Raw genomic sequence first — 15,231 nt, 5'->3', positions numbered from 1 at the left:
TGGGGCAGTAAATTCCGAGCAGGCAAGGTGAGGTGGAGGCCTCTGCCTGGCTAACAATGCTAACTTGCTCTGTTTATTCTTGCTATCAGCCTACAATGCAGTTGTTAAGGTGGCTGAGCTCAGGCCACCTAGAATCTTACAATCATGATTTGATTAGCGAACAGTTAACTTGTATATCTTATTTATCCTAAACAGCCTGTAATAGCACTTGTTGGTACTATTGGAAGTAAACCTTATATTATAATTGAGTTACATGGGCACAATACCTCATATTAGAGTAGAAATATATGTAATGTGTGTGAAGAATAATATTGAAATCTATACCACTCTATCTAAAGTTAAACTTACTTTGCATCTTTATACCAAATTCTATACCAGAGAGTTAGAAATAACCTTGTGAGTGACAATTAGGCATCAAGTTGAGGAGTAGATTCACTAATCTACTTTTTGTTCTGTCTTCCCTATATACTCAGTCAGTATTTAATGGCTTTTGGCTGTGGGAGTTGTGCAGCTTGCATGTTCATCTCCCGGCCTAATTTTGGCTTCTTATATTGATTAACAGGATATCCCTTTTAGGCCAAAGTATTTATTGGCAGCCATTTTCCCATGGGAACTCCACTTTCTAAGGAAACTGGCTGGCTTTTTTAGGACAGTGTAACACTGTTCTCTCCTTACATAAACCCAAGATTGATGTGTATCCATCCTCTAGATCAGAAAGGATATTATTATCTATTATTAAGAAAAAATTATCATAGTAACTTTAAAGAAACTTCTGTCGTTTTGAATCCTAGACTGCTGTTGTTAGTGGCCTTTTCAGCAGGGGTCTCTGCCCTGACTTATTGTGTAGACCATGCTGGTCTAGAATTTACAGAGATCAGCCTGTTTCTGTCTCCTTTGTGTTGGGATTAAGGGCGTGTGCCACCACTGCTCTGTTCAAATATTTCATCTCAAATCCATATGATTATAACTCTTGGTTGTAGAAAGCAATAAATTTGAACTGTAGTGATAGTCCAAATTCAGTCAAAACCATTCTTATCTGGGTGCGTCCCTCCATCCATGGCGACCTGGCCATGTGCTAACCCATCATGACCTCCTCTTCTTCCTCCTGTACCTGCCTTTTCTTTCTCATTCTGCTTTGTGGTTCCCCCCACCCCCCACCCCGTTCCCAGGCCTCCAAACCTCAAACTTCATCTCTCTCCTGCCAAATCCCAAGCTTCAGTATTTGTTACTAACCAATCAACTGTGAGTAGGTAGGGCAAGGTTTACACAACAAGCACAGGTGTGCAGGAGAAAATGCTCTCTGGGTGGCAACCAGATCTTGGGGGCCAGAGATTAGCATCAGAATACACGGCACCAGGCTAACCCCCAACAGAGGTGAGATTGTGATATTTTGATTTTGAATACTATTTAGAATTCTTTCCATTCTTTCAGATGCTGAATAATTTTGAGTTCCATAAGTGATATAATCTTATAATAAAAATTTGGAGATATGCTGGGCAGTGGTGGCACACGCCTTTAATCTGGCACTTGGGAGGCAGAGGCAGGTGGATCGCAGTGAATTTGAGGTCAGCCTGGTCTACAAAGAGAGTCCAGGACAGAGCCAGGCCTCTGTTACACAAAGAAACCCCATATCAAAAAACAATGTTGATACATAGGGAAAAAAATATTTCATTGTGAGGTGAGGGCAGAAATAGATAGGTAGAAGATGTGCGTTGTGCTGAATTAAGATGGCATCAATGGATATAGGAGTGGAGAAACTGAACAAAATTTGACAGATTTCCTGGGGCTGGAGAGTTGGCTCAGTGGTTAAGAGCACTGACTGCTCTTCCAAAGAACCCGGGTTCAATTCCCAGCATCCATATGGCAGCTCACGGCTGTCTGTAGCTCCAAGATCTGACACCCTCACACCAATGCACATAAATTAAAATTAAATAAAAATATATTTTAAAAAATTTGACAGATTTCCAAATGACTATAGTATTATGCTGTCCAGCATGGTAGCCAGTAAGCCATGTGGAACTGAAAATGCTGACCTCAATCACAGTTGCCAGGGTTTAGTAGGCACACATTGCTAGAAGCTGCCATGCTTGGCATGCAGACTGTTTCTATCATCACAAAAATTATTTTAGAGAGCACTATCACTGAAAGTTGAGTAGTTACAGATGACTAAATGTATAGCGCAGGGAAATCATGATCTAGTTAGACTTAATTTTAACTTGGAACTTGAATATATATGAAATCTGACTTGTTTGTACTTTGTGTTCACTGTTCTAAAAGATGACTAGGAAAAAGATGAATGGATGTTAGGCAAAAGAGAACTGAATAGAGCAGAAGTCAGGAGTTATTTTCAAAATTTACTTTTATTATTTGTAATTATGTGTATGTGTTGGTGTGCATACACATGTGTGTGCAGACAGAGGGACTGGATCTCCTGGACCTGGAGTTACAGGTGGTAGTGAGCCACCCATTGTGAGTACTGGGAACTGAACTCTGGTCCTCTGCAGTAGCAAGCTCAGGACTCACTGAGCCATCTGCAGCCCAGAAAAACAAATCTAATGGTTTGGGGGAATGAAAAAGGAATCTGAAGCAAAGTAACTGTCTTAGAGTTACTATTGCAGTGATGAAACACCACGACCAAAGCAGCTTGGGGAGGAAAGGGTTTATTTCCCTTACAGTTCCGATAACAACCAGTTCATCCAAAGCAGTGAGCGCCGAAACTCACACAGGGCAGGAACCTGGAGGCAGGATCTGGTGCAGAGGCCATAGAAGGGTGCTGCGTAGTGGATCTCTCCCCGTAGCCTGCGCATCCCGCCACAATAGGCTGAGCCCTCCCCAGCCATATAGTCAAATGTTATGGAATCTTTTGTATGCGTGTGCATCTGCGCCGTAGAGAACATGGAGGGTGTTTAAAACAGGGTTTCTCTGTGTAGTTCTGGCTGTCCTAGAACTCACTCTGTAGACCAGGCTGGCCTTGAACTCACAAAGATACACCTGCCTCTGCCTCTTGAGTACTGGGATTGAAGGTGCATGTCACTGCCTTCTGGCTGGAAGCATTTTTATTAATTGAGGTTTCTTCCTTTCAGATAACTCTAGCAGTGCCAAGTTGAAATAAAGCTATCCAGCATAATAACTTTAGATTTTGAATAAAGATTACCAAAATTTATATATCTCAGGCTTATATGTCCTTTGCCGCTTCTTGTTTCTAGCTTTATTTCATTGTACTTGTAGCTTTAGAACATTTTTTTTGGTTTTTTGAGACAGGGTCTTTCTGTGTAGCCTTGGCTGTCCTGGACTCACTTTGTAGATCAGGCTGGCCTCGAACTCACAGCGATCCGCCTGCCTCTGCCTCCCGAGTGCTGGGATTAAAGGCGTGCGCCACCACACCCAGCAGCTTTAGAACATTGTGTATATGACTATGGGATGTGATTAACACTGCTAAATATTATAAAGAAGTTTTGTTTCAGAATAGGGGCAATATGGCAAAGAACAGTGTATGTTCAGTGTGAATATTATGTGCAGCAAATTTATATATTATTGCTTGTGTGAGACAGGATCTCACTGAATAGCCTAGGCCTGTCTTTGACCCTGCAGCTGTCCTTTGTCCCTCAGGGATGAATTAACCATCATACCAGACAGATTTTATGTAGTAGCAAATTGAGCTAATTTAATGCCAAATAAGATTCTCCAACATGTTCTTGCCATGTTTCCTCTATAGTAGAAATGATACCACTCTGTTTATTTTCCTAAGCTAAAAAACATCATTTTTTTTAATATTGTGAAATATTTGTGCGTTTTGGTTTTTTTTATTGATTCTTTGTGAATTTCACATTATGTACCCCAATCCCACTCTTCTCCTTACATCTTTGTATCTGTTTTCCACCCTTGCAGCCTCCCCTTCTGAGTTTTATTTCTTTTCCTTTCTTTCTTTCTTTTTTTTTTTTAAGATTTGTTTATTTAATATAGAGTATTTTATCTACATTTACTCCTGAGGCCAGAAGAGGGCATCAGATCCCAGTATAGATGGTTGTAAGACACCATGTGGTTGCTGGAAGTTGAACTCAGGACCTTTGGAAGAACAGCCAATGAATGCTCTTAACCTCTGAACCATCTCTCCAGCCCCAAGTTTTATTTCTTAATAAATATATTTTTATATTCTGTTATTTTAAATTTAAATTTTTATTTATTTTACATGTCTGAATGTTTTGCCTACATGAATGGATGTGAACAATACCCGTGCTGTGAAGCTCATGGGTGTCAGAAGAAAGCATTGGTTCCCCTCGAGCTTCAGTTACATACAGTTGTGAGCCACCATGTAGGTGCAGGGAACCACACCCAGGTCCTCTGCAAGAACAAGGGCTCTTAATTGTTGAGTCTTCTCTAGCCCCATTTAAATTTTACTTTAACTAATTAGTTAGTTAATTATAAATGTTAGCATTTAATTTAACCCCCTTGGGTTGCTTTTGTTTTTGTTTTTTTTTAGGATTTATTATTGTGTATTTAGTGCTCTGTCTGCATGTACACCTGCAGGCCAGAAGAGGGCATCAGATCACATCACAGATGGTTGTGAGCCACCATGTGGTTGCTGGGAATTGAACTCAGGACCCCCGGAAGAGCAGTCAGTGCCCTTAACCTCTGAGCCATCTCTCCAGCCCCTCCTTGGGTAGCTTTAAGCCACCAGGGCACAGGCACTTCTAACACCCTTAGTCTTGCCTTCCACTCTTCTGAAGAATTCGGCCTCACAATGACTGGCTGCTTAGGGAACTTGTCCTTCCCCAGAACTTGGCAGTAGCCGGATGGCACAGCATCAGTGACAGGAGCGTGTTCAGTCTTGGTTTTGCAGCACTGACTATGGCTGCTCACTGACCAGTGCCCACAACTTATCTAGGTTGACGCTGGGCAGAAGCTCTGGCTCCTCCTTGTACTGCTTCCCCAAAGTAACCTGAATGATCCTTGTTGAAGTTTATCCTGTGGTGATGCCTCCAGATTTCCTGCTTTCTCCAGGGTGCTTCCTGGTGAGGCTGTGGCTTACCAGCCCTGGAGTTTCCAGGTCTTCCTCAGTCTGGATGGCATGGCAGTGGCAGAAAGGCTTTATTTATTTTTATTGCATTCCTTTAGGTCACCTCTTAGGAAACATCACCTTCTAAATAGATCCCAGGTGCTTCTGTTTGCATTAACTCCAACTCTACCATCACAGCAAGCTGCTGTGGTTTCTTTTCTTTTCTTTTCTTTTCTTTTTTTTTGGTTTTTCGAGACAGGGTTTCTCTGTGTAGCCTTGGTCATCCTGGACTCACTTTGTAGACCAGGCTGGCCTTGAACTCACAGCGATCCGCCTGCCTCTGCCTCCCAAGTGCTGAGATTAAAGGCGTGCGCCACCACGCCCAGTGCTGCTGTGGTTTCTTTTGCAGTTTTCTTCTAACCCACCTCACTGCTTTCATTTTGTTGTTGTGGTTATTTTCCTATGGCTGTTCTCCGTGGCCTTTTAAAAATGGTGATCAATCAAGGAGCTGGAAAGATGGTTCAGAAGTTAAGAGCATTGGCTGTTCCAAAGTCCTGAGTTCAATTCCGACCAACCACATGCTGACTCACAACCATCTATAATGAAATCTGGCGCCCTCTTCTGGCCTGTTGGCAGAATACTGTAAAATAAATAAGTCATTGTTTTAAAAAATGTGAGTCAAGTTGACAGTTTGGAGAGATGGCTCAGTAGTTAAGAGCACTTGTTCTTAGACTATAGTCTCAGGTCCCAGAACAAATATGAGGGCTGACAGCTGTCTGTAACTCCAGTTTTAGAGGATCTGACTACAGTCACCAGGCACACAGGAACCCATACATGCTTGTAGGCAAAACACCCATACACATAAAAATTAATTTTTGGGGCGGGGGGCTTTCGAGACAGGGTTTCTCTGTTTTAGCCTTGGCTGTCCTGGACTCACTTTGTAGACCAGGCTGGCCTCGAACTCACAGTGGTCCACCTGCCTCTGCCTCCCAAGTGGTGGGATTAAAGGCGTGTGCCACCACCCCCGGCTTAATTTTTTTTTTTTTTTTTTTTTTTTTTTTTTTGAGATAGGGTTTCCCTGTGTAGTCCTAGCTGTCCTGGACTCACTCTGTAGACCAGGCTGGCCTGGCCTCGAACTCAAAAGTGATCCTCCTGCCTCTGCCTCACAAGTGCTGGGATTAAAGGTGTGCATCCCTTTTTCTGGACTCTACTTTAGGTCTCCTAATCACTGTCTTGACTAAGTCAGTTTTGTTTTTGCTTTATGTTTAGGAGTGTTTTCCCTGCGTGTATCTGTGCACCACCATATGCATTGGGTCTTATGGATCTGGAGCATCTGTGGAGCAGCACATGGGTTCTGAGAATTGTACCTGGGTCCTCTGCAAGAGCTCTTAACTGCTGAGCCATGTCTCTGGCCCCTACTTCCTTTTCTAAATAAATGATATTTAAATAAATCCACATATATATATGTGTGTGTGTATCTACATGCTGCACATGTGTACATGCATATGTGTGCAAATGCTTGTGGAGACTAGAGGTTGATGTCAGGCTGCCTCCTCCATAGTATTCCACTTTTAATTATTTTTTTCTCACTGTACTTGAAGCTTGCTGATTGGCTAGACTGGCTGGCTAGCATGCCTCATGGATCCTGTTTGTGCCTCTTGATCCTGGAATCTCCCTTCCTCTGTTTCCTGAGTGAGATAGGGTCTTGGTATGTGGTTTAAACTTCCATAGTCAAGGCCGGGCGTGGTGGCACATGCCTTTAATCCCAGCACTCGGGAGGCAGAGGCAGGCGGATCGCTGTGAGTTCGAGGCCAGCCTGGTCTACAAAGTGAGTCCAGGATGGCCAAGGCTACACAGAGAAACCTTGTCTCAAACAACAACAACAACAAAAAACCTTCCATAGTCAATTTCCTAAGTGCTGGAATTACAAGTGTATGATGTTGCCTTTTTTGGGGGGGGGGGGCTAAGTTTGATTTGTATTTTTCCCCCTGAGACTGGGTTTCTCTGTAGCCTTGCCTGTCCTGGACTCGCTTTGTAGACCAGGCTGTCTGAGAACTCACAGAGATCTGCCTGAGTGCTGGGTTTATAGGTGTGCCCCACTGTGCCTGGCACCAAATATTATTCTTTTTAAACAGAAATGGTTTAATGAATGCAACTGTGCCTTTATAAAGCAAAGGCATGGTTGAAGTCCCTTAATTTCAAGTGTTCTTTCTTGGTTTAGTGCTTCACAAATAATCTACTTTATTTTATTTAAGGTTCATTTATTGCATTGATGGATATGTATGTAAGTTTCTCTTAATCTGACGGTTTTCTTATTTCTGTTTTTTTTTTCCTCTCCATTGCAATATTTGTTGATGAGTTTCATTTGAGGTAGTTGTCACTTATTTTCTATGTGTTTTTTTCAAACATGTGACAAGAGTTCAACTTTTTTTTGTAAAGTGACATTTATTATACATGTTTAGTATAAACTTTTAAATTGAAGTACAGTTTATACATATAATTACTTGTGTACATCATGTTTCTGGGTGAATTTACTTGTTCATTTATTGAGACAGGATCTCTCCGTAGCCCTACCTGTCCTGGGCTCACTCTGTAGACCAGGATGACTTCAAACTCACTAAGTCTTCCTGGCTCTTCCTTCTGAGTGCTGGGATTAAAGGTGTGCACCACCATGCCTGGCATCGATAAATTTTCATAGTTGTTTTGAACTATCACCCACTGTTTTTTATCACATGAAAAAAAAAACCACCCTCATTTCTACTCTTTAGAGTAGAATATTTAAGCAACGAAAACAAAGACAAATTGATGATTAGTTGTTATTGGAAATCCTAACCAAGCCAGGCGGTGGCACACACCTTTATAATATCAGCTCTTGGGAGGCAGAGGGATCTCTTGAGTTCAAGGCCAGCCTGGTCTACAGAGTGAGTTCTAGGGCAGCCAGGGCTACACAGAGAAAATAACCCTGTCTCAAAATCAAAAGAAAACAAAAAAGAATTCAAACTAGTATACTAGGGGTGAAGCCGCATATAAATGTTTTATAGCATCCAGATGGCTAGATGAAGGAAATTTAGGGTTTGGAAAACATTTCTTCACAGAGGGTTATATATCATGTGCTTAGAATTAAAAGTGGGAAGTATAAATGCACTAAACTGGAATAGACTTAGTGCAAAAATGGTGTGGCTATTGGGTAGATTTCTTAAAATTGTACATCCTTTCCCTCTACTTATTTTCAACTAGTAGACAAATTTCGACTCTTCTTTTTCTTTCTTTCTTTTTTGTTTTGTTTTGTTTTTGTTTTTTGAAACAGGGTTTCTATGTATAGCCTTGACTGTAGACTAGGCTGGCCTCGAACTCACAGTGATGCCCCTCCCTCTGCAAATTTCAGCTCTTAAAACTTCTTTACAAAAAGCAAGTTATCAGCCAGGCAGCGATGGTGCATGCCTTTAATCCCAGTGCTTGGGAGGTAGAGGCAGGTGGATCTCTGAGTTCAAGGCCAGCCTGGTCTACAGAGTGTGTTCTAGGATAGCCAAGGATACACAGAGAAACTCTGTCTCCAAAACAAAAACAAAACAAAACAAAACAAAAATCAAGTTATCAGTAATGCTGGCAAAGTGACTGCACTTGAGTCACATAAATATTTTTAATACCTTAGTTAATGTGGTTATTTTTGTCTTTGTCCATGACATACTTATTATTGTACTTTGGGGAAATTTTGTTGATTCGTTTTATTTGTATGTATCAATAAGAGAGAATGGAAGCACCTGAGTGGCCACTCTGTGCTACCATTTGTCTTTAATGTAGCCCTCTGGTGACAGCCATTTTATAGATTTTTTTAAGATTAGGAAACAGTTCCAGAGTCGTAGTAATTTGTTCAAAGCTAACAAAATACTGTATCTGTTAGTTCCAAGAACCCAAACTTGGAGTTGGAGAGATGGCTTAATGGTTAAGGGCTGTTGCTCTTTCAGAGTAACCAGCCTTGGTTCCAGAGCCCATGTGGTAGCTCACAGTCATCCATAACTGTAGTTTCAGAGGATCTAACACCCTCTTCTGACCTCTGTGGGCACCAGGCACTCAAGCTGTGTGAGCAAAACACTTAAACACATAAAATAAACAAAAATATTAAAAAAGTAAGCTTTTACTACAGAACCCTTAGAAAGATTCCACTGAGTTACGCCCTCATGAAGATCAATGAAATTTAAATAATAGTAATATTGTCTTTCACAGTTCTCTTCTTATATGCAAAGGCTATTTTGGTACATGTCAAAACAATAATATTTAAAATAAATTGCCGGGTGTGGTGGCGCATGCCTTTAATCTCAGCACTCGGGAGACAGAGGCAGGAGGATTGATGTGAGCTCGAGGCCAGCCTGGTTTACAAAGTGAGTCCAAGACAGCCAAGGTCCCGAAAAACAGTCTAATTATGATGGTTTTCATATACAAACATGCACATTTCAAGTTATTTTACAAGAACATTTTATACTAAAGTGTTAGTAAAACAATAATTTAATTTCTGTGGTGTGTGATTTAATTGTACCAGTTTTGAAAAAAAAAATAATTGTACCAGTTTTGTTATTTTTTAAGGCAATTAATAAGAATCCTCTATCTTTCGATAATTCAGTTTAGAAGTATGTATAGTTTGAAGTTACTTAAATCTACAGTTCTTTATTGAATTTGTAGTTTGATTTCCTCCTCCTTTACTCTGTGGTTTGATTTTTTAAAAGACAAGCCAGTAACTTCCCTTTCATTTTGTAGAAAATGGGCTGGTTTCAGTGGCTTTCCAAGTATTAATGATGTTAATGTAAAATTTTTTTTTAGACAGGTGTTACCTTTTGTGCCTTTAAAAACTGTTTATCTATATTTAAATTTGTATGTGATTCTGATGGAGCTTTTTATTCTGATTTCTTAATCTCTAAACAATTTAGATTTATTTATCTTACTTTATGTGTATGAATGTGTTGCTTGTATGTATGCATGTGCAGTGTGTGCCTGCCTGCTGGAGCTCCTGGAACTGAGGTTACAGATGGTTGTGAGCCACCATGTGGGGGCTGGGAATCGAACCTGGGTCTTTTATAAGAACAAGTGCTCGTAACTGCTGAGCCACTTCTCAAGCCTGATTTTTTAATCCTGAGATAGTTTTCCCATCTCTAGTTCATTTTAGTTATTTGAATTTTACTTATCCTTGAATATTTACTTTTTAAGGCAGATTTTCAATTTTAAATATTTCGTTATGTTTGCTGATCTTTGTTCCTGGACATTTTTGTCTTCAACTAAGATCCTGCTCCCATTTCATCAAAAAAACAAAAACAAAACAAAAAGATAACTTAGAAAACCAGACATCCTTCCAGACTTGTCGTAATATATCAAAAAATTAGCTGCTTTTTTTCTTTATTGAGCTTTAAAAATTTTTAAAGTGATGGTAGAAAAGAATTTTTCTCTAAATAGAAATACAAATTGTTTTTTAAAAAGGCCTTTTAACATAACATTGGTTGGGTAAGATAAATGGAACAACTAGTTAAAGCTCATCCTTCTGTAATTATTTTGAACTTCAAAGTTCCTAGTTTTAACCTCTGGTTCAGTCCCATCTTACTAGATTTAAGTGGCTTTTGTTTTGTTTTGTTTTTTTCATGCAGGTTCTGCTCATTAATCACCACGAGTGTGGATCTGAAGAAGAGTTTATTACCTCTTTTTTTGAGTATGTCTAACTTCAGATACACACAACGTAGCCTCCTTCCCTATTAGATTCTTAGAAGGTAGTTATATTTTTTATAGTCTCCTTCTTGTGGCTTTGATAGTTGTGAACAATAAGAGTAAAAGCTGTTCCTTTCATACTGGGCTACTGCATGCGAATCAGTTCCCCCGAAACCTCCTGGAGGGCTTTGGCATGCCAGACATAAATATGAGTACTGTGGAGGTTACCGTGTTTCAAAGGAACCTGAGCTGAATTCTTTTATACAGAATCTGCAGAGTTACTCTTTCAATTCTGGGATCACTGACTTTAAGGGGCTTGACTTTTTTTTTTTTTTAATTACTGTTTTTGGTGTGTGATTTTTCCAAATTTTGTTAAGATGGGAAATAATAAATTAGAACTTCTGTGGTATAACATATCTGTGAATGAGAACTAGAAATTACCTTGTTCAATCTGTTGTAAACTTAACAAAACAGACGATTTATCACACCTTCTTATAGTTAAGTATTAATAAGCGGCATTTTTTATGTTTGCAACTTTTAGATAAGTGGATGTACTTTTTGTCTTGTTAAATCCATTCTTTTATGTCTAGGGCTGGAAAAAAGAAAGGATTCTGGCTGAATATCCTGATGGTAGGATAATAATGGTTCTTCCTGAAGACCCAAAGTATGCACTGAAAAAGGTAACCTTTCAGTGAAATTTCATACAGAAAACTTGGTCTTACATTGCAGGCTTTGAGCATTAAATAGCAGTTCTGAAAACAAACATTTAAAGAATGGAACCCACCCAAAGAAAAAAATTAATACAGCTCATGTGAGAAATTATGCTAAACCTTACTACATACAAAATAAATGAAGCGGACTGAATATCACCAGTGCATCACATGGGAAGTGTAATCTGCGTTGAGTGGCTCCTAACATTCACGTCACTGAAAAATGAGTTAGCGAAGCATGGCGCTGTGGTGTTATCCAGAGGGTTTTGAAAGGGACCCTGGCCTACACCCGATGAAAAAGGACAACAGCATTAATCACATTTACACTTAGTATGTACACGTAGTATGCATTTCTTGCCTTCCAGATTACTTTCTCTTCCATGAAGGGTTGTCACTTATCTAACAGCCTGGTTATACTCTAGTGTGTGTCCAAAGTGTCCACAGCCACAAGGGAAACATTTATTGCTGTATTTTCTTTAGGCTTACAATTGCACATCTTCAGTGTAGGACTATGTCCCTTGAAAGGAAGCTAACAAAGCACTTATTAGCTGAAGACACAGCTCACATCTTCCCTGATGAGACATGTTCTGCGGCGCCTTATGCCTTAGGTCACTTCACGGGTGAGGCAACTGCAGACACCACATTGGCCCTAGTGACACAGAATGCCATGGAGCAGGTGCGGCTTGCCTTATGTTGAAAACACTGAGCTTTGAGTAAAGACAAAGCTTACGGAGTCACTAAGTGAGTAATGGAAATCCAAGTATGGAACATCTCCAACTTCCACTTGGGTGCACAGTAGGAACTTTACAACAGTACCTGACTTTGCTTACTAAGAATTGTCTCAATAGCTGCTGATTTCTTCTAGTAAACTTCTCAGGAAAGCCTACAATTGATTATATTACTAGTTAGTAACCCGTAATAATATTAAAATTAAAAGGAATTGTGAGCAACCTAGTTCTAGGGTCCAATCAAATTATGAGAGGGTTAACTTTCATCACTGACTATGAGACGCACTTTGTGATGCGTATTACAGAGGCAAGAGTGTGGAAGCACACTTGAGGTTATTTGCACCGTGGTTTTAGTGACATGAATGGGCATTAGATGAGACGTTTGTAACTTGTGCGTCCCTGTTCCGTACACCCCCATAAGACCAGGTCTCACTGTGCAGCCTGGTTGGCCTGGAACTTGCTGTTTAGAGCAAACTGCCTCAGACAGCAGAAATCTGCCTGTCTCTTGTCTTATCAGTGCTGGGACTAAAGGGATGTGCCCCCACTCTGGCAATTTATGTTATTTTAACTGTGGAGAGAATTAGTGTGCTGGTCCCTATAGAGCTGTGATTTTTTTTTTTTTTTTTTTTTTTGGCTTGGAAGAAGCAGTTTGGTGCCATGTTAATATTGAGGCTCAAACCTCTGCTCTGATTTTCTAAATGTTAATGTTTAACAGAAAATTGTCACATTTGAGTTTTTTTTCCACATTAAAAAAAAAAAATGAAGAACTATTAATATTCCAAGGGATTTTGGGTTGAAATGTGTATAGGGAGTTCTTGATTTGTCTCACTTTTGGATGCTTGCTAGAAAGTAAATATGAATTTCTTTCCTCTGTCTCAGTAATTTTACTGTTGAGAGGTCTAATGACTAAGGCTTGGGAAGAAAGTGTCTTGCTGACTAAGATACCAGTATGTTCGAAGCATTTCAGACCCTGGTGCTCCCACCAAGGGAATCTTCCTGTTCCTATGTGCTTAGTGCTGCCCTGTCACTCTTCTCACTACCTAGACTGCTGGGTTGGCAGCACCCCCACCCACCTTTCTGCCAAGCTGCTACTAGTGCTTAAAAGCCTTTCTAATACAGATAGCTAAAAGAGCTCTTCAAGCCAGGTGTGGTGGTACACCCTGTGGATTTTAGCACTCAGAAGGCAGAAAAATTGCCACTAGTTCAAGGTCAGCCTGGGCCAGCCAGAGGTACGTAGTAAAATAGCAAGATTCTGTCTCAAAATCAAAAAGTAATACCCCAAACATAAAGCTCTATAGAGAATATATATATATATTTTTTTCCAGCTTATTGAATGGTTTTTACCCATATACTTTTCTTTGTTTTAAAAAGGTATTGCTCTTTACTTGGCAGGTTGATGAGATTAGAGAGATGGTTGACAACGATCTGGGTTTCCAGCAGGCGCCATTAATGTGCTACTCCAGAACTAAAACACTTCTCTTCATTTCTAATGACAAAAAAGTAGTCGGCTGCCTGATAGCAGAGCATATCCAGTGGGTAAGTGACTCTGAGGAGTGCTCGTGGATCTCAGGGTTCGCGTGTTACTGTGTGATCCTAAGCAGTGTCCTCGTAAGTCTGTCTGCATTCTAGATCAGGGTATAAATGCAAGAATTATTATATTAGTGCTGCACTACAGTCCTCAAACTTGGAGCCCTCCCGAGTGCTAGGTTGTAGGTGTGCATCACCACCCCTGGCCAGAATTAGCCTGCCCACCTGCCCGCCCATCCTCCTTCCTTCCATCCCTCCCTCCCTTCCTCCCTTGATCTCAGTATGTAACCCTGGTTGGCTTGAATTTAGAGGTTCTCCTTTCTCTGTTTCCCGAGTACTGGGATTAAAGGCATGCACTCCCATACTGGGCAGGAATTAGTTTTTCAGATTAGTAAGATAAAGCTATGTAATTAATAGTACTTACTGTTTTTGAGACAGGGTCTCACTCTGTAGCCATGGCTATTCTGGAATTCACTATGTAGACCAGGTTGGTCTCATAGAGAACCTCCTACCTCTGTCTCCCTGGTGTTGAGGTCAAAAGCATGTGCTACCATGCCTGGCTGTTTTTGTAAATAAAATTTTATTGTAATCCCACCACACTCATTTGTTCTCATATTTTTATACAGCTGCTTTCATACTAAAAAGGCTGAAAGAGTGGTTGTTGAGGTGCCTGAAATAGTTGCTTCTGTGCCTTTGCAGGAGGTTTGTCTTCCCGGAATAGATCCAGTTTTCAGTTAAGCTCTAAGTGAGCAGTTGATTTGTGTTTAGGTGGCAAACTATATAAAAAGCAAACTGGAGTCAGTGATGTGTTCACCTGGTGAGGTTTTTGTTTTGGTTTTTCGAGACAGGGTTTCTCTGTATAACAGCTCTGGCTGTCCTGGAACTTGCTCTTTAGACCAGGCTGGCCTCAAACTCACAGAGATCCACCTGCCTCTGCCTCCCAAGTGCTGGGATTAAAGGCGTGCACCACCATGTCCAGCCACATAGTGAGTTTTACATAGTGCTGAAGGCCAGCCTCAGAGAAGAGAAGGTTCTGGACTCTTAATTAGTCTCACTGAAATCTGTCTTAGTTCAGCCAAGTTCTTGCTCATGCCTTCAGCTGGACTTTGTGAATAACTAACTACTGATGTGTAGATTTTACCACATTAATAAGTGTACAAATAAATGTATACTCTTTATTAGAAATTTATGTGTATGAATGTTTTCCTCCATGTATGTTTGTGTGTCAGTGTGTGTGCCTGGTGCTTGTGCAAGCCAGAAGAGGGCATTACAGATGGTTGTAAGCTGCCAAGTGGTGCTGGTAATGGGACCTGGCTCCTGTGGAAGAGCAGCAGTGCTCTTTTTTTAGAACTTTTTTTTTCTACTTATTTTTTTTTTATTAATTTATTCTTGTTACATTTCAATGGTTATCCCATCCCTTGTATCCTCCCATTCTTCCCTCCCTCCCATTTTCCCCTTATTCTCCTCCCCTATGACTGTTCCTGAGGGGGATTACCTCCCCTGTATATGCTCATAGGGTATCAAGTCTCTTCTTGGTAACCTGCTGTCCTTCCTCTGAGTGCCACCAGGTCTCCCCCTCCAG

The 15,231-nt window shown here is 40.6% G+C and overlaps 1 protein-coding gene across 3 annotated transcripts in view; it reads left to right on the top strand.

The window, feature by feature from the left end:
* Nucleotides 1-15,231, top strand: part of Esco1 (establishment of sister chromatid cohesion N-acetyltransferase 1) — a 44,034-nt gene that overhangs the window by 21,362 nt on the left and 7,441 nt on the right. For 2 of the 3 annotated variants that reach the window (XM_051164022.1, XM_051164021.1), the window contains exons 8-9: nt 11,275-11,364; nt 13,515-13,658. In XM_051164022.1, the coding sequence (XP_051019979.1) occupies nt 11,275-11,364; nt 13,515-13,658 (234 nt within the window). Of the gene's footprint in view, nt 1-10,626; nt 10,747-11,274; nt 11,365-13,514; nt 13,659-15,231 lie in introns of those variants that run through there. The other variant, XR_007832503.1, reaches the window with a different exon arrangement.

Source organism: Acomys russatus, chromosome 20, assembly GCF_903995435.1.
Source record: "Acomys russatus chromosome 20, mAcoRus1.1, whole genome shotgun sequence".
Lineage (NCBI taxonomy): Eukaryota > Metazoa > Chordata > Mammalia > Rodentia > Muridae > Acomys > Acomys russatus.
Note: the sequence above shows the minus strand (reverse complement) of the source record. Positions and strands in the feature narration are given on the sequence as shown.